At 45.7% G+C, this 19,436-nt stretch overlaps 1 protein-coding gene across 1 annotated transcript in view; it reads left to right on the top strand.

Annotated features, from left to right (window-relative positions):
- The first annotated feature begins 3,105 nt into the window (after positions 1–3,105).
- neurl1aa (neuralized E3 ubiquitin protein ligase 1Aa) overlaps positions 3,106–19,436 on the top strand; it is a 39,636-nt gene continuing 23,305 nt past the window's right edge. The window contains exons 1-3 of the mRNA XM_056586723.1: positions 3,106–3,324; positions 13,412–13,665; positions 15,058–15,379. Coding sequence (XP_056442698.1) covers positions 3,291–3,324; positions 13,412–13,665; positions 15,058–15,379 — 610 coding nt within the window. The 5' untranslated portion in view covers positions 3,106–3,290. The remainder of the gene's footprint in view (positions 3,325–13,411; positions 13,666–15,057; positions 15,380–19,436) is intronic.

Below are 19,436 nucleotides of genomic sequence, written 5' to 3'. Positions count from 1 at the left end.
TGTGTGTGCACGTGTGTGTGTGTGTGTGTGTGTGTGTGTGTGTGTGTGTGTGTGTGTGTGTTTGCGTGAGTGCGTGTGTGTCTGTGTGTTTGCGTGCGTGCGTGTGCGCGTGTGTGTGTCTCCACAGATGTGTGCAATTGTGGTTTGGGCAGTGGTGTGGTACATATATCCATCCATGTGTGATGTCATCCTTCAACGAAACGGTTACCATGGAAACCCTGGTCCGATCTGGGCCCCAGCTGCCGCCAAAGGAGCGAGGCATGCTGGGACGTGGGGAGATGGTTATTTTCGGCCACGGCGAGAAGCGAGACAGCGACCTGTTTCCTTTGTCCGCACCGCTGCGAGCCCCGAGCGGCGAGAGAGGACACGTGAAGCTAAGCTAACCCACAGACACGTGAAGCTAAGCTAACCCACAGCCGCCACCACCAAGGGTACCAGTGGGAGACAGGCCTCGCCGACTAGCCGTGCTAAAGGCCTCGTTCCTACCGCGGGAAGCATTCGTTCTAGCGGTTTTGAGACCTCACACGGAATGGGAAGCACGTTAAGGGGAAGGGATTTATGACAAGGCAGCGTTAAATTAAACATGGATGTTTTAATAGAAATTATGACTAACGGCGTTGCTTTGCGTTCAGTTCTCTCTCTGGGCTGTATATAGAGAAAAAGGATTCCCACTGTGCTATCGTTTCATTATTCAAACGGGTATGGATTCTTGTTGAAAGGATTCATTAGCATAAAGGAATTGAGGGCACAGCTGTAACATTTTGCCATTCGCATTCATGACCACCGTGTACAATGCTAATGGCTGTTTGTTCTGCTTCATCCACCTTCCGATATGTCGTCACTCCTGTGATGATTTAATTTTCACAATACAACTACAGCATGCATTCGGATGTCAGATCTGAGAATTGCAGAATGGCATACATTGTACAGTGTATTCTTGCTTCTAATGAAACCACAGATAATAAATAACATGGAGCAGTGTGTTCAACTTGCAAAAACCTCTTCAAATGAATCCCTTTTATTGGTCATCGCTACAAATTGAATAAATCTCATATATTTTCAATGTGTCCCACAGTTAATATGAATATGTCCCATCCAGTATACAGGTAGGGGTTACTCATCTTGCTCTAGAGAATTTCTGCATGTTGGCTGTGGACATCGGGAATCGAACACAGAACCTTTCTGATAAAGTTCAACACACTAGCCACTAGCACTATTTTCCTTTAATTTGTTTCAAACTTGCACATCATAAAAATGTCAGTTTAATACCGGCTGCGAAAGGTTGCCCCCTAGAAAATGGCTCAATCTAAAATAGACTGAAGCAAAATGTAATGTCTATATCTGCAAGCGTTTCAGCTCAACTGAGGAATAAAGGACTTTATAACATTATCGACTCCTCGTAGTAGCTCAATACAATCCAATATTTATCATTTAAACCACTATGCTCAACATTTTTCCACCCAAGAAATTGTGGTGTGTGTGAAAAATCGTAACTACAAATCACTTTAAGACGAATACAATATATATATATAGGCTATATATAATATACTTATAATATAATATACAATAGAATAAGTAATGCTTGGAAAAAGCATTTTAGTGCATCTTCGAAAAAGCTCACCACTCTGTAATCAGAATACTGTTGCCTATCTGAAAGACTTCTCAATCTTGGGTTTTAGTTAGATGTCCAGAGATGCAGCTCAGTTAGAGAGCCAAATGCTAGGGGAAATGCAGTGGAATGGACCAAAACAGGAAGAACAGAATACCCTCAAAAAGGAAGGATGTTTGAAGTCATGCAATCACTTACAGCACCAGTGTCCAGACGGGCGAGGAAGTGTTTGTGTTTTTAATACATCTTCCTCCCGTGTGTCGTCGAGGTTACAGCGCGCCTCCTGTTAGATCTATTATAATGTTGCTCATGTTTCTTCCATGAAGTACGGATACAGCTCTGGGCATTTTGTGCCTTGTGTGACACAAACTAATCACCTCGGTGTGGTTTAGGAATTCCTGAAAGGTAGATGAATGAGGATGTTATTTTTTTTATAAATACATATACATTTTCAATAATAATTATACAATTTTTTTTATTATATGTATCTATATTATATATATTTTACATTATATGTAAATATAAACATATGTCAAAAAACGATTGATTTGCTTGAGTAAACATCAGCGCATATTTCACGTTATTTCCAATCCAAAGAGTATAGTTATAAAAAGAAAATGATTTCATATCACTAAAATGTACCACGAACCTCGTGTACAACGTTTAGTTTAACAGAGCCTTTGAGCCTTGAAACCTATGTATCCTGAGCCGGGTTGAGATCATGCAGAAACTATGCAGCGAGCCCTAATGGCTCTGTATGTGTCGTCTGAACCAAATAATAATAAATAAAATCAATAGACATATCAACAACGCTCATTCACAATTCGGTGATCAGTGATTAATGCTGAAGGCGGATGGTGAATCACCACGGCAGGGTGTGAAATGCAGCACCTCGAGGTCACCGGAGATAGGGCGCTGACAGCGTTAAGTCAAAGGCTGGTCTCCTGTCTGCCTATAGGCATCCCGGGGCGCATGGGGGAACGGAGCGTGGACTTTTAGGTGAGCGACTGAGTGGTGAGGGTGAGGAATGTGAGCGCATAGCTCACCGACGCTCCGGTTCCCAACATAGCCCGAATCCTTATATCTGTAACACAAAGACAGAGAGGGAGAGAGGGGGGGAGGAGGGTTAACGAAAACAAGGAATATGCGACAGACAAAGGCCCTTAATGTAAGATAATTTATACAGAATTTATACATAAGCTATGCAGGTTGATTCGAACGATGTTAATAGCATAAATCATACAAAAAATAATAATAAAATAGAATCGGATCAATCCTGATCTCCTTGCATAAATTAATCAATTGTAAGTCCAGTGCGTTTCACGTGGTTGAAGATGCGGTCGTTACCAATGACGCGCCAGCCATGGCAGTCATAGCGTTAACGTCGCTCACCACCACAGTCTCCACCTTTTATGTTAATGCAAGTGTGAGTGACTCGTGGTACATAGAGCGATCAGTGAATGGTAGGGGGGGAGTGTCCCTATACATAGGCTATTGCTCTGCAGCGCTGCTGGAGGTGCGGGCTGCTCTGTCTGTCTACTGTTTATGTATTCCAGTAAAAAAAAAAGAGGCTCGTTTTGGGATGTGAAGGTCTAACCATGCCAACGACGCTGCCGTAAGCCTGCACAACGACATGTTCTGATTAATCGATCGGCTACCGGCGATAGGCAGGAATACAGCCATGGGTGGGCAGTTAACGCGAAATGCCCTGTACGGTAAGAATGCATTGTTTATTATGAGCGTTTTTGTCCTTTTTTTTTTTCAGGCGAAGCATCGTGAGGAAAGGAAATGCGTGTGTGTATTGCAATAGTATTTTTGTTTTATTTGTACATTTAAAAGGGTCAGCATGAGCCAATGGGACCAGTATAGTGCATGTAATGGGAACACGGGCTCTGGGATCAGGTAGCTAATCTCCTGGAGCTTGCAGACATCTTTCTCGTTTGATTGACGGGAGGCGATTGTGTTTTCATTAAAGCGCTGCTACCCGGGCTGATGTAGATGGAACTGTGTTTTTTTTTTTTATTCTAGGGCAATTAGGAGAAAATTTCGTTGCTATAATTATTATTTCCATTCCACTATCCACATTTCGTTGCAGTATAAGTAGTTTGCGTCAATGGTTTCAATTTCAGTTGTAGTGCACTGAGAAAAGAAAAAGTTTGGGGGGTTTCCCTGGTATGCATTGATAGACGCTTAAGTGTTCCCTCTTTCTTACACCACAGTTTCAGAGCAGTGCGGTTATGTGGCCTGGTGTGTTCGCCATTGTATGTCAATTAAACTCAATACGCAATGAAATAATCATCCTATTACACACACACACACACACACACACACACACACACACACACACACACACACACACACACACACACACACACACACACAGATAAGCACAGCGCATACACACACGCACACACACACACACAGACACACATTAGCACAGCGCACACACATACACACAATACCACACGTGTGTGTACAAATATTCACATAAAATGACCACCCTTGCACATGTGCGAGGTTCTCATGGTGGTAGTGACAACAAGGTTGATACACAATATGTGGGCAATTACTTGGTTCAGGCTATTTGACCTCCCAATAAAACTTGTAATGACCACTAACACATTGCAAAGGTTCAGCTCGTACCATGTGAAAGTCACCCCAGTGGAACCAGTACCCAGTGGTGGATGAAACCCACATGGGCCCCTCACAGGGTGTGGGCCTGCTACAGTGCCACAGAAGGTCCTTCGGGGTCTCCTAGGTATGGCTGAGGTCCTGGAGCTTCCCCCAGTTCTCCTGGCCTGCTGATTGGGCTAATAATGAAAGCCCATGGATTAAGCCAATTAGGAGCAGTGGGGGCGGGGCTAACTTAACGTGGACAGAGTGGGACTTGGACCCTGTAACTATTCAATGCAAACGCTCAAAACTGGCATGTCTTTGTTTGGTGAAAAAGTGAGTCAGTGTCCATGCTAAACTGTTACGAGAGGTATACACGACAACAGAGCGATTCGAGCTGACTCATAACAATGTTATACAATTCTGATCTTCTTTATAAGGCGCCGATGTGGGACTTAATTGAAATGTCAAACAAACAGGTTTAATAGCCCGCTGCAGGGTCTTTACTGCAGCATGTGGCCGCCTCATTGGCCGATTTCATCTGCTTCATGTCCACAACAATGGGACCGGCTGCTAGGGTTAATTAAATGGAATATTTTAGATGCCTATATTATTGTGTACCACTTGGTTCTTACTTTGCCTTTCTAGATACTAACAAGGGAGTTTTCACTGCAATCCTCATTCCTCAACATTCACGTAAGAAAAGCTTTTACCCAGCAACCAAACGTGACGCGCTTCATGAATGATACTTTACATTAGGCACGGCTCTCCGTCTGTGGAAGATGAGCAGGGTGGGAGGTATCCCGCTAACATTAACACAGCGCTTCCTAACGCTATTGCTTACTACTGCGGTGCTGTTCTCAGGTGTTGCAGACCACCAGAGCACATCTAAACGGCGTTGGCTAACTTGATTGCGTAACGCGGTCTGTGTCGAACCTGTGGGAGTGCTTGCTTTATATATTTTCCACATTGACAGAAAGTGGGCCAGTGGCTTTCAGCTGGAGGTTTTAGATTGGGCCGAATGTCTGGCTTCATCCACAATGCACATGTCTCTGGATAAGAAAGGCAACAAGGAAGCTGTGTGGAGCCAAACATGGTGAAGTTCTTAACGCATCTGAAGCCATCGATTGGCACTGATTGCTTGTTGTGGGTGGCTGACTTTTATATTTTGTTTTATTATTATTTTAATTTGATGATTTTCGTCTGTTGGCAAGAAGTGGCTGCGTTCACCCGGCTCATTCTTCCCACTCGTATCTTTCTTTTGTTTCCATGTTGGTCCCCTGGTTTGTTTCCTAAATACTTGGATTGGGTCTTTGTTTTTCTCTTTCACTCTTTCTATCGGTCATGGAGACAGGGATAGAGCGAGAAAGACGAGTATGAGTGAGAGAGAGACAGAGAGAGAAGATAAATAAGGGAAAATAATGGAACAGACAGAGAGGTTTGTGTGTGTGTGTGTGTGTGTGTGTGTGTGTGTGTGTGTGTGTGTGTGTGTGTGTGTGTGTGTGTGTGTGTGACCGGTTGCTATGGAGTGACTGAAACATATGTGTAAGGTTCAGATGACATTGCTTAGTAAGCTAGGTAACCTTGTCACCCACAACAAGAGGCATAAGTGCACACACACACGCACACACACACACACACACACACACACACACACACACACACACACACACACACACACACACACACACACACACACACGCACACGCACACGCACCCTTATATCCTCCATGCAGGGCCAGTCATTTCAGAGGCAGCGTCCAAACAAAGACTTGGAGCGTTGTACATCCATCTCCTTCTAGAATCAATACGCCGCAGACATCCCAGGATTCTCCTCACCCGCCTGCACCCAAAGGCTTCGGGTTACACCGTGCACCACCTGCAACGTGGCCTCACGCTAGGATTACTTATTGATTATACCGCGGCTAGCGTAATCCTGCTCGTCAGCGAGCGAGAGGCGGCGGCCGGTGAGCTTAGCAGAGCGCGCAGTGTTCAGACGCCGGCCAAACATAGACTTTCTTCAGATCTGCCGTCTCGGTTTGCGATGCAGCGTCAGTGCTGCTTGTCAGAACGGTCTGAATAATTGATGCCCAGAATAGAGCAAGAAACAGCTCTATTAGAGAGAGAGAGAGAGAGAGAGAGAGAGAGAGACGCCCCCCCCCCCCCCCCCCCCCTCGCTAAACCACCCTCTTCTGTTGTAAACACAAACATTTCTTAAGTGCACAATCATCTGGCTCCTTGGTATTTTTAACCTGATACCTTTCTAGGCTGGGGAGGCCTTTGTGGACCAGTGACATTCCAAGGAGCTAAATGATGATGAATATGCAGGTAATCTGAGATCCCCCAACAATGCCAGGGCCTCACTCTCATCTCGAGACTCAATCGAGTTAAGAGACAAGGGGACAACGAGCTGATAACCCGTTCTAATTACGTGATCCTATAGAACCCTCCCTACAAACACAGCACCCCCCCCCCCCCACCCCACCCCCCAAATGATTGGCTGCCAGCAACACTCAATCAATCAAGATCAAATCAATGAATGTGTCACGACGTTGCCCGGCAGCGCACACAAACAGTACCATGGCAACCGTAAAGATGCAAAGGCCGGCTCAGCTAGCATCCAGGGTGGGCCTCCGGTACCCATCGCCACGGTAGCAGGAGGCGCGGCGGCTCTCTCTGACCTCACAGAGAATTACTCAGGCGTCTGATCGGCTCCTGGGCCGGATCTGTGGAGCACGCTCTGTTGGACATCAAACACAGGGAACCTCTGAGTTAGACAAAGACCAACTGGCTTCGTGCCATTATGGCGTATTTGAAGATGATACGCATTTACTCGGATGGAGTGTTTTTCTTATTGAGTCCTCTAGTTTTATCCAGAGCAACTTCGGCCTGCAACAAAGTCAGATACCTGTTCAAACAGTACCTTACCGGAAGGCATCTCAATATTGGCCACAGGCTAGGATGCAGACGTTTGGAATCTAAGCCAATGCCTTCCGGGGGGGAAGACAAACACCCTGGCTGCTAGACTCTCCTGCCCACTCTACAGTATAAACTCTAGCACACATGCTATGGCTGAGAACATCTAGAAAGATGGCCATCCAAAAACCCACCCTGGATTGTTTGGCTTGATTTTCATTCAAAAGCCGAACCCAAATAACAATGTTTGTCGAGATGGATTCATGGCTTTCACTGATGATATATTTCCCAACATTGTCGGTCCTACATCAGCCTGAAACGACATTTTCTCATGAGTTAGTCAGGCTGAATCAATCATCTCCCACTCTGTAAACATCATTAGGGTGTTATTTGTCAGGGCTGTTGAGATTGTGTCTAGGTGCATTGTAAATGACACAAGCCATCTCACCAGCTACAGGGGAAGACAAGAAAAAATTAAAATCAGGATAAACACCATGGAAAAGACAAATGTGTTGTTTGGGCGCAGACACTTGAGAGCTAGCTTCGTTAATACAACCGTATGCATGTGATGGTTGACGTTTAGGTGAGCTGCTTTTTCCGTAGCAAACAGGAACTTGGTGATTTCACTTCCTGCGCAAATACAAACCTTCCGGTTATGGTACTTAATGTACGCGCTTATTGTATGTTGTACGTCAGGGCACTTAAAAATAGTACATAGCATCGTGTAGCATCTCTTCCCAGCTATTTCGGTTGTATACGGAGAATGGGTTAACCTAGCAATTGTTTCTATGAACATCCTTACTGTACGGACAGCCATATACAGTTTTTTTCTCTTTCTTCTAACAAGTATACTGATTGTAAGTGGCTTTGGATAAAAGCATCTGCTCAAGGCCCTAAATGTAAATTCAAAATGTAAAACGGTTATGATGCCTGTGACATTAACCTGCCCCTATAATAGCCAGGGTAATAAAGATACAAGAAAACTCGGTTGGCTAAAACAAACAGACATGTCCGTACGTTTGGCTTCTGACACGACCCGGGAGATACTCCATGTACCATCTGTCCCAGATGGCCCAGCAGCCAAATGAGCTCCGAGCTGATAAGGTTACGCTAGGGAAATCGTTCGGAACAGAGTATGAAAGCTGCTCATTCAAAAGAGCAGCGTGCATTACAGGTGTCTATGTGTGTTAGTGTGTGTGTGTGTGTTAAGAGTGTGTGTGTGTGTGTGTGTGTGTGTGTGTGTGTGTGTGTGTGTGTGTGTGTGTGTGTGTGTGTGTGTGTGTGTGTGTGTGTGTGTGTGTGTGTGTGTGTGTGTGTGTGTGTGTGTGTGTGTTGCCAAGGCAGGGACTTTGTAAGTGAATTACAAAGACAAAGTTGGACCGGCTACTCACATTGTTCCTTGTCACAACACACATCCAGGGGCCAAAAATGACCCCATGGGGCCTTTTAAACCATCAGCGTGTGCCGAGACCACGCAAACACATGAGGTCGTTGTTTAAACAGTGCGTATCAAAGAGACACGCACACACACACACACACCTACACAAACACAGACACACACACACACACACACACACACACACACACACACACACACACACACACACACACACACACACACACACACACACACACACACACACACACACACACACACACACATAAACTTATACACCCATGTATACACACATAAAATAGGTTTACAGGTGGCAGCTGTCAGACCGGTTGGTTAAGTGGGGCCGTTTTAAAGGCTCTTCCTCTTTGGTTCACGTATGGGGCACCGTGCACTCCAATGTGCACTACAACGTGCGCTCCCAACGTGCGCTCCCACACCGTGCACGTGAGGACTTGATTGATGACATGAGAGGATCTCTCGACCTCGGCTGTTTCTGTCTCGCATTGTTCTTTGTTCCAGCCGGTAAATAAGGGGATTAGATTATGACGTATTAAGATATGAAACAAACACGGAGCTCTCGGCTCTGTTTTTAAATATTTCTAAACAATGCAAATGGGAAACTTGAAAGTTTCTTGAAATAGTAAAAAGCAGAAAAGATTTATAGGGGATTTGTCTTTGTGGAACCTGTTCTTCGCAGTACAATGTCCATGTTGCGATGGGTACAGAAACTTTTCTGTGTCTGTTTGTGTCTGTGTGTGTGTTACCTAGCTTTAGAACAACTTTAATGGTAATAGTTTTAAACGTTCAAATTTGTATTTTCTTTATTGCAAAATAAACCTACCATTTAAGAAATAGATGATGAATATTTATTTATGATCTTTGTTTAGTTTTAAGAATAATTCCAAGGAATCCAAACCTACTCACTTGACACAGTACTGACAAATTGATAGGGGCACAGTTTTGCCATCATTACTGTTTCCTTTTAAATGTAGTAGTTATGACGGTTCACTCTTTCAAATATTAGATATGTTTTCTGTCTTCTGTGGCCATTGACAACCAAGTCTGAGTGGGTTCCTGCTGATTTGCTTCTAACGCTGTGCCAAAATTGATCATATGTAATTTAACATCTTAAATGATCATTACTTGGGCAGGTTTATTGACATCTGTATTTAAACAAATGAAAATCCAATCAGGGTAACCATGTAACCATTCTGGGCTTGATATTCTGGGCATAATAGTGAGAACAGACTTTGCGCTGGCTGATTCGACAAAGTGATACAAGGGTTCTTTCTTTTAAAGCAGTCTTAGGCAGAGTCAAAATACTCATCTTTGATAATTTGAAAAGGAAATAATGCACTCGGATCCCCTATTTGTCTATCGCTGATAAGATGAGAGACAGAGCTCTTGTGTGTGTGTGTGTAGACCTGGAATGAGATAGAAGGATGAAAGCGGTCTGCTTTGAGGCTAATTAAATGGTTTCCCATGTTATCTGAGCCATGGATTAAGAAGTTTAGTGAGTTTAGAACGAGTGACTGTAAGGCCACCACAGAGCACACCCGATAGCTGGGATGACATTACAACGAATGTTGTCCTTCTCGTGGTTTTTCACACTTTACTGTGGAGAACCAACGATTGGATCATTCACCTGGAGATACAGATCGCAGATAAACTCATGCCATCTTGGATCTGCTTTCTGCCTTATGCGACTTCAAGCCAAATAGAGTCTCACAGTAGGTAGCATCTTGATGTGCAGGTCTTTGTCGTCATGTAGCAAAGAAAGGACTCTAAATTCATAATCCACTCATAATCATCAACAGAGTGAACACATGAACACAGCCTGAGCTAAGTGTGTCGTTTCAAAGTTTCAGACGTTGTTTATATTTTTGGGCTGTTTTGTTCTCGTGTCCCTTTTTTTGAACTGTTGCTCATTAGAGATTTACTGCAATGGATTTATGATGATTTATGAACAAGCCCTGAAACCAGAGTGGATTCTGGGACATCTTTGCGACTTGGTTTACAGCCCTGCCTCCGGATGGGCTCATATACTCCCAAACATCAGAGACAGGAACATATTCCGTTTTGGGGACTTGTCTTTGTTGCACCATAAATGTTGTCGTCTGCGTTTGCTGTGAGATATGACGGCTGCTATGGCATTGGAGGTGAATACATTTCCCATATAGGTCATATATTCCTCCAAGGAAACGAGCAGATTGGATGCTGAAAATAGTGCATTAGTCAGCTGACTGATGCAGGCAGTAAGATTTCCTCCCCCCCCTCCGCTATGTTTACGAGCCCAGAGGACGACGGATCGGCGATACATTGGGCAGAAATCCTTGATTCTGGTAGATGAGTGATGATTCTGACTCGCCCCGGTTCTGCATCTCGGCTCCTGACATGAGTAACAGCAAATTGTCAGGATGGACGGCATTGGCTAAATTGAAGGTGTACCTGAGAATGATTCTGCCTCCAAATATTCAACAACAATCAGACAGTGAACAACAAAAGCACTTGATTCACCATTTTTATTGCTAGATCAATCTAAGTAAACAAATCATTTTTCCCTTTTCAGATAACCCTGAGATAAGCGGACACGAGTGGCAAGTTGCCCCAGGATAGATTCAAGATCATAAATAACATTTTGTGTTCCCAGGCACACAAAACAGCATCTGTTGTAGAGCTCAGGCCCGAGTGAGAGCGCAGATCAGAACCTTTTGATGTGAGGGCTGGGGGGCGGTTGCTAAGAAACATGAATTCACACTTAACCTCCGTTTCATTTGATGGCAGCTGCGTCTCTCTCTCTCTCTCTCTCTCTCTCTCTCTCTCTCTCTCTCTCTCTCTCTCTCTCTCTCTCTCTCTCTCTCTCTCTCTCTCTCTCTCTCTCTCTCTCTCTCTCTCTCTCTCTCTCTCTCTCTCTCTCTCTCTCTCTCTCTCTCTCTCTCTCTCTCTCTCTCTCTCTCCAGTGCCTGGTAAAATGCATTCAGCCAAATCTGCTCTTGACCATATGCATACAAGCACATTCATGGACGGTGGCATTGTGTCCACAATGAGGCTACCATTAAAAAAACAATGAATGGGACTGGAGGTCGTGCCGGGAGAAGAGCTAACTTTCGTACATAGAAATACATCGTATAAGATGGGAGATAGGGCTCTGAATAAGCCCTGATGCATTTAAGGGTCAATCGCGGGGTAATGCCAGAGACGGTATAAATGTAAAGTACAACAAAGGCCAGACTATGAATTTGACTCGCTGACATTCAAGCATCGTTTTAACGATGCAAATCTACCAAAGTGCATTAACGGCGGCGGACTAATCAAGCAAGGGGACAATAAAACCATCTTAAAGGGCTGTGGAGGCCAGCGCCGGACTGCACGGGGAGGAGGCTGGGAGCGGATCTGTTGTGTGGGTACCGAGGGACAGATTCCCTCCGCCACCTGCTCCCCACTTTCAAGATAGCACATTCAGTCTCTCCCTGCATCTAATTATCTAGCCACGGGGGCAGTGCCAGGGGCCGTGCCACCGCGTCCCCCTGCAAGTGCCCCTAACTCATCAGATTAATGGCGGCAGTTGTGGCTTTGTGTGCGTTTGGAAAGGGGGAGGCGATGGGAAGAGGCCGGGCTTTTAATGTGGCTGAGGTAGGACAGCTGTAATAAATCCAACAGGGGAGATAATGCATTTGGTTCGGGTTAAGGGGCCACGATGACAGTGTGTGTACGCTATGTGTTTATTGACGTGACTGTTGCAAAAATATTTAAACGTAATCCAGACAAATTTAGTTTTGATTATTTTCAATCATTCACTTCTATTGTTTGCCGTCTGCTTGTTGTTTTAAGGTCATTCCATCCATCTCACTGAATAGTTCTCTTGGAAGAGAAAGGGCCTATCAAAGCTCCATTTAATTGATTTAAATACTGAACATTTTAACTGAAGTTTGGGTTATTTCTCGATGGTTCCTGGATTCCTCGACAGTATAAGTTTAATAAAGTCGACTCGATTGTTTTGCTTGTGGTGAACATAAAGTTCGCTGTTTGACGAACCCTCAATTTAGTCTGGACAGTGCTTCTGCTTGTTATTTAAATCTTTTGTCATAGATGCTCGGCAGAGGAGAAAGAGGGTTTATTCCAGAATGAGGTTAAGCTCAGCTAGCTGAATGCATGTGACGGTGTTGTGGTGACGGTGCATAAATAATGGCCCTCAGACCCTTGGGATCCAACATTATGAACAAAACACGAGTCTCCGATGACGGAGGAGTCCCCGATATCAAGGCCTACATTTCAAGCCGTACTTTCTTACTTGAAGGCATCCATTGTAGTCTTCACGCAATCCCTCATTGTACTCTCTCTTGAGTCCGTCTGCGTCACATCATTTCAGTTTTGCACAACCCTTTCACATGTGACTGCAGAATACAGTCTACATTACAGTCTCCACTAATAAAAAAGTTATAATAGAGTGGATATATCTTTAACAGATGATGTGGAGGTAAAGGTGGATATCAAGAAATAATCGACAATTGCTTAAAACATTCATTCACCCATATTCCTTTCCCCGATACGTCTCCTAATGTAGCTTAAAGGTCCCATGGCATGCCACCAGGTGTGGTGTGATTATCCGCTACAAGCCGTTTTGGAAATCTGGCGGATAGAGCAACGTTGGTAGGCTGGTAGACCGATCTATCCAGCACACATCTAGGTGGACACGCCCACCTGTGATTTCATAAGGGGCAGATTTCCAAAACGGCTTGTACCGGCTAATCACACCACACCTGGTGGCATGCCATGGGACCTCTATTGTCTTAATATACGCACTGTAGAATTGTATGTCGTACGTCCATGAGGTCCATTCTAACGTCCCCTCCTCTATTCGATCCCCTGTTCTCCAGACTCGCTCGGGGGACCCTTCCCGTCCACCTCCCACCGCTGTCACCACAAGCCCAAGCACTGCCTGCCCATCCAGTGTGGCGGGGGTCTGGCCGGGGCCATGGTCACCAGCCCGCTCCTCTTCCACCCCAGCGCCAAGGGCTCCCAGATCGTCATGGACCCCGGCCAGAGGATGGTGAAGAGGCAGGCCAGCTTCTGCAACGCCATCACCTTCACCAACCGGCCCGTCTCCATGTACGAGCAAGTCCGCCTCAAGGTAAATGTCCGCTCGGATTAGCTGGTGTGTTTTTGAGGCTTTTTATCCAATGTGACGTACGGAGAAGAATAGGTCATTAGTGAGAAGGTAGAGGTTAGCTGTCTCACTGGAGGATGTCTCGTGTACACTGGGGATCGAAGTCCTACAGCCTCGATTGCAGTCGTTGTGCGTCAACCGTGTGAGCCGGTGTAATTCACGAATGACGCCATCCCGGCCCTCCGAGATTTCGAGGTTCCGAGACCAACGGGTGCGCACTGCGTGTCCACGGCAACCTTACGGCAAAATGGTGCCCGCGTAAATGTCATGCCCAGCGCACTAAATGAACAGCCTGTCACGCCGTATCTCTCTTCTTAGTTCCACTGACGTCAAATGTTTGAGGGCAGGGCGGTTTAGTGGCCAAGGCTGGTCCGAGCTCCGGCAAAAGGCTCTGGGCTTGATACATAATGTTTACCAATTATCGGCATGCATTCTTGATCAAGTATGCTATTGATTATGCTCTTTGATGATATATATTTGAATTTGCTCTAGGTTCTGCCAAATAGCAAAATAGTAAGTAGCACACATAGTTAGGTACTATGGTAGATGCTAGTTGAGATTGTGAAGTTCATATTGTGAGTCTTCTATGTTAGAATTTGTTAAGAGTCTCCTTGGGTAAAATATAAGGTTCTGCCACTAGCAAAATAATAAGTGGCACATAAGGTTATGTACTAAAGTAGATGCTAGTTGAGATTGTAAAAATCTTCTTGTGAGGCTTCTTTGTTAGCCCTGCCAAATGTCAGGGCAGCCTAGAGCAATTGCGATATCAAGATTGTTTGCTAACTCACAAGGACGGTGGGATTTGAAATACTTCAGTTGGACATACTGGTTTATATGAGTCAATATTGAGTCAACGTTTGCGCGTAGGTCAACACAGGTGGTGTCTGAGCAGACTCCAAGATAATTCACAGACTGAACTAAGCATAAGTGACTCGTAACAAAAGGTCGGATCAACACTCAAAAAAAAAAAAAAAACGTACATTAAGAGATTAATGAGGGCGTTAGACCGGTAGGTTAGTTAGGGAGCTTCACTGATGGACGAAAGCTTCTGGGTTTGAACCCGGATACCCACCATCTATGCCCGTTAGACTCCCTCGCGTCAGATTGCCTGAGTCAGAACACATGCCGCCTCAAGGAGGAAATTGGTTCCCAAGCCGCTTTGGATTAAAGCATCTGCTAAATGACTTAACGGAAAAAATAAATCGTAAATAGAATCAAATCCCAGCTGTTAATCATAGACCCAGCATAGACCAACCACTGCAGCATGTCAAATAAGATCCGGCATCCAACATCGTCAATTTCATGTGTCTCTCTCTCTCTCTCCCCCCCTGTCTGGCTCTCTCTCTCTCTCTCCAGATCACCAAGAAGCAGTGCTGCTGGAGCGGAGCCCTGCGCCTGGGCTTCACCTCCAATGACCCGTCGCGGATCAACCCCGAGAACCTGCCCAAGTACGCCTGCCCCGACCTGGTGTCCCAGAGCGGCTTCTGGGCCAAGGCCCTGCCCGAGGAGTTTGCCAACGAGGGCAGCGTCGTGGCCTTCTGGGTGGACAAGAAGGGCCGCGTGTTCTATCGCCTCAACGACTCCAGCCCCATGCTGTTCTTCAGCGGCGTGAGGACCGCCCAGCCACTCTGGGCGCTGGTCGACGTGTACGGCCTCACGCGCGGCTTGCAGCTGCTCGGTAAGACGCTGGCTGGAAGAGGATATGCTACAACTTGTGTAGCGTCTTATCCTAGCTATCTTTGTCGGATACGGGGAATGGATTAACCTAGCGATTGTAAATGCTTGGAACTTGTTGCTAGCAATATCTTTACTGTACCGACAGCGATATGTTGTTGTTTCTCTTTCTTCTGACGAATGTTCATATTGTGAGGCACTTTGGATAAAAGCATCTGCCAAATGCCCTCGTTTGATGTCGGATCGGGGCTACGGATGATGACGTTGTTTCATCGAGAATCACGGATTGCTTGATCAATCAGCTTATTCAAAAGGGTTTTGGGTGAGTTTTAGATTTGCGATTGAGAAGAATGTGTGAATGTGTTTGAATGGTTGTCGTACAGTATTTGGATTTGGGTAGTTATGACAGTTAGACGTTACCAATTAGCGAGAGCAGTAACATCAAACCTGTCTCACTGGCATCAGTTGTGTTACTGGTTTGAGTGTAAACACTGCCTGGCATCTCCTCTTTCCCTGCAGGCACTCGATTAAACTATGCCTTTAACTGCTCAAATACCATGTGTTCATCTGGTTTTACTTAAAAATGTGACATATATATATTGCAGTGCTCTCCAGCCATGCTATCTAAACCGTACTAAGTGTGAATGTACTTGGCTCCCTGAGTTTAGCTTCTTATAAACAGCTTCCCCACAAGCAGGTCGCCCATAAAACCATACGTTAAAAGTAACGCCTTTGAGTTATCGAAATCCAATAGTTAAAGGAGCGGTTGCTATCTTTACACAGCCTATATTTGCCGCCCCTACGTTTGAGCACGTGACAAGGACATGACAGCCAAAACAAGCCAGGCTATCCGAAATAGGCAAGTTAGCTTAGCATACGTATCCACATGGCTCCCCACTGGGCATAGCATGGGGATAGCATAGCCAGACGCACGCTAGGGTTAGGGATGGAATGCGCTGTACGTACTTATATTTGTATCGCTATTCCTTAGAGGTGCATGGCTATCCCCCACCCTCCTTCCCCTGAGCAGAATGAGCTTGTGGGGGAGGGGGGAGGGGGAGGTAACACCCTCAATCCTAATTATGCGCAGTGTTGATGGACAGAGGATCTCTCGGCTCGCACGAAGGGGGATGCTAGGTGTGGGTGTGTGTGTGTAAGTGAGTGTGTGTGTGTGTGTGTGTGCGTACGTGCGTGCGTGCGTGTGGTCGTGCGTTATCAGCTGCACGCTTCGACCGAAAATGGATTCCTGTGACAACCGCCACTAAATATATATTGACGGGCGCCTCCGAAACCACAGTGCCAAACTACATAAGTCACAAATAAATCAATTATATGTCGCCGAAACTATTCAAAGAAAAACGAAAAACTCCTCGCCAGCAAAAAATAAGAAAACGGTTGTAAAACAACTTGAAAAGCAATAACGCTTAGAAGAATACAGTGAATATGTCCCAGAGTCGGTGCTCCATCAAGTCGAAACAACTCGGACCGCTGCTTCCCATCCATTGGGATGTTTGGGTAGTTTCCAGGCAGGCTATATTCAGGACTGCCTACAAGTCCAACCTAGTGACTGCGTGGGGGGGGCGCTACCTGACATCTGCCTACACCAACAGTGTTGTGGAAGCAGAGGCCTGTGTGTGAGGGGGCCGGGGCACTTGAGAAAGGCTTAGGTAGGAATACACTTGGTAAGGGCAAGAATAGGTCATGTGTGATCTACGCCGGTACTCAGTGAAGCTTTTGTTTATTCTTAGAATACAGCTTCAGGTGCTTTATTCATGGTTTCTGGTTTGTTTTTGTGGTATTTGAAGACTTGCTTTTAACGACACTGTCCCTCCTGCATTGCGGGGACGAAGCAAAAGAACAAATTGTCCGTGAATTCAGAATATTGTTGATGTGAATGTGCGCACTCATCGCTCAGTGTTTGGCAGTCGCAATTTAAAAAAAGACTACAATTACAAAATGTTCCGAAAAACATCACAAGAGTGGTGTGTGATTTGAGTGGGAAGAAGATACGGACAGAGACACACACATGTGTTTGTGATGGACTGTGTCTGATTACGAACGAAGGGAATACAATATAGGCCGGGTATAATCCTGGTGGGAGAGCTGTATCCCTCTCGCTCGTTGGCGCCAAAAGGCCAGAAAAGCTCACTTTGATCTGTCATGGTTCTGAAGGCTGCTTCTGGATCTCTCTCTCTCTCTCTCTCTCTCTCTCTCTCTCTCTCTCTCTCTCTCTCTCTCTCTCTCTCTCTCTCTCTCTCTCTCTCTCTCTATCTCTCTCTATCTCTCTCTCTCTCTCTCTCTCTCTTTCTCTCTCTATCATCCTCCCATACACACAGCATACACAAACAAACACACACACACACACATATATCCCTAACACAAACACATGCAAACACCCCTTAACACACACATATACACACACACACACACACACACACACACACACACACACACACACACACACACACACACACACACACACACACACACACACACACACACACACACACACACACACACAGCAAACACCCCTAAACACAGCTTACACAAACAAACACACACACGCACCCTTTAACCCACAAACACATGCACACACATGGACACAACCCTACACACAGCATACACAAACAAACACGCCCATACACATCCCTTAACACAAACACACTTGCACACACCCCTACACACTCACCATACACATACAAACACACACACACACACCCCTAAACACAGTATGCACAAACAAACACACACACACACACACACACCCCTTAACACAATCACACATGCACACAACCCTACACACAGCAGACACAAACAAACAAACACACACACACAGACACACACCCCTTAACACACTCACACATGCACCCACAGAACACACATGCAGACACCCCTACACACAATAGGGTCATACAAGACACAGGCAAGACAGAGTCATTCCAGCTGTTTAGCGAATCCAGCTGTAGTCAGAAGAGGCCCATGGGTGGAACTCTAGGCGTACCAGAGACAGAGAGAGAGCTCTCCCAGCAGGCCATCGCTCCAGGAGCCACTAAAACACACCAGTCAGCCAGCAAAGGGCCTGCAACCAAAACCAGGGAACAACCCAGGCCCAAACCCCAATGAAGCCCCACGCTCTGTTGACTTTGAGCAATACCAGCACTGATGTCAACTGATCTTCCTCGAATAACCTCTGCTCACAAGCGGGATGAGGACGAGGAGGAGGAGGAGTAGGAGGAGAAGGAGGAAGAGATGGAGGAGGAGGAAGAGGTGTTGGAGGAAGAGGAGAGGGAGATGAGGAGGAGGAGGAAGAGTTGGAGGAGGAGGAGAGGGAGATGAGGAGGAGGAGGAGGAGGAGGAAGAGGAGGATGCGGAGGAGGTGGATAATGCTTGTTGTCATGGTTAGCTCTGTGGTGAGAGAGACGGTGTACACAGGTGGTGGATTGAATTAATAAAGGTTGGCTCACCTCCGCCGCGATGTCAACGGTGGGTGACACAGAGATGATTGGGAGGCCAGGGAGGGTGAGAGAGTTGTCCGTCAATCTCTGTGATGGACAGCCGCGGTGCACGGAGCGTTGGGAGGTGCAGTCGCTTTGGAAAGGCTGCGATGTGTAAACAAACGCAGAGAGATTGAGCAAATTTGGGGAATGCGGTCTGAGAATGAGGTTAGTTGTGCAGTCTGGTGTTCGGAGCCAGCCATTCACTCAGTTTTGTGGTAAACTGGGCTGTTCTTTTAAAAGTGACAACTGTGCACCTGCCATCACATTCTTTCGGTGGCACTGTGGATTTTCAGTTTAGCATAACCTGTCACTGGTAACGGCACTTAACACACAGATCAGAGTTGTCTGTCTGTCAGTTGATGTCCTAAACCGCTTTTCAAAGACGTTATCTTATCTCCGAGAGGGCGGGTTAGGAATGCAGAGGGTATCTTTTCGTTAAATATACCTCTTCAGGGAATGCAGAAGGTAGTATTGAAAATGTGGACATTCTGTTTTTTAGGTTGACAGTTAACATCAAATAACTTAAGGTCATTTGTTGTCTTTACACATGAAAATGTAATGTGA

This window comes from Gadus chalcogrammus, chromosome 3, assembly GCF_026213295.1.
Source record: "Gadus chalcogrammus isolate NIFS_2021 chromosome 3, NIFS_Gcha_1.0, whole genome shotgun sequence".
In the NCBI taxonomy this organism is placed as follows: Eukaryota; Metazoa; Chordata; class Actinopteri; order Gadiformes; family Gadidae; genus Gadus; species Gadus chalcogrammus.
Note: the sequence above shows the minus strand (reverse complement) of the source record. Positions and strands in the feature narration are given on the sequence as shown.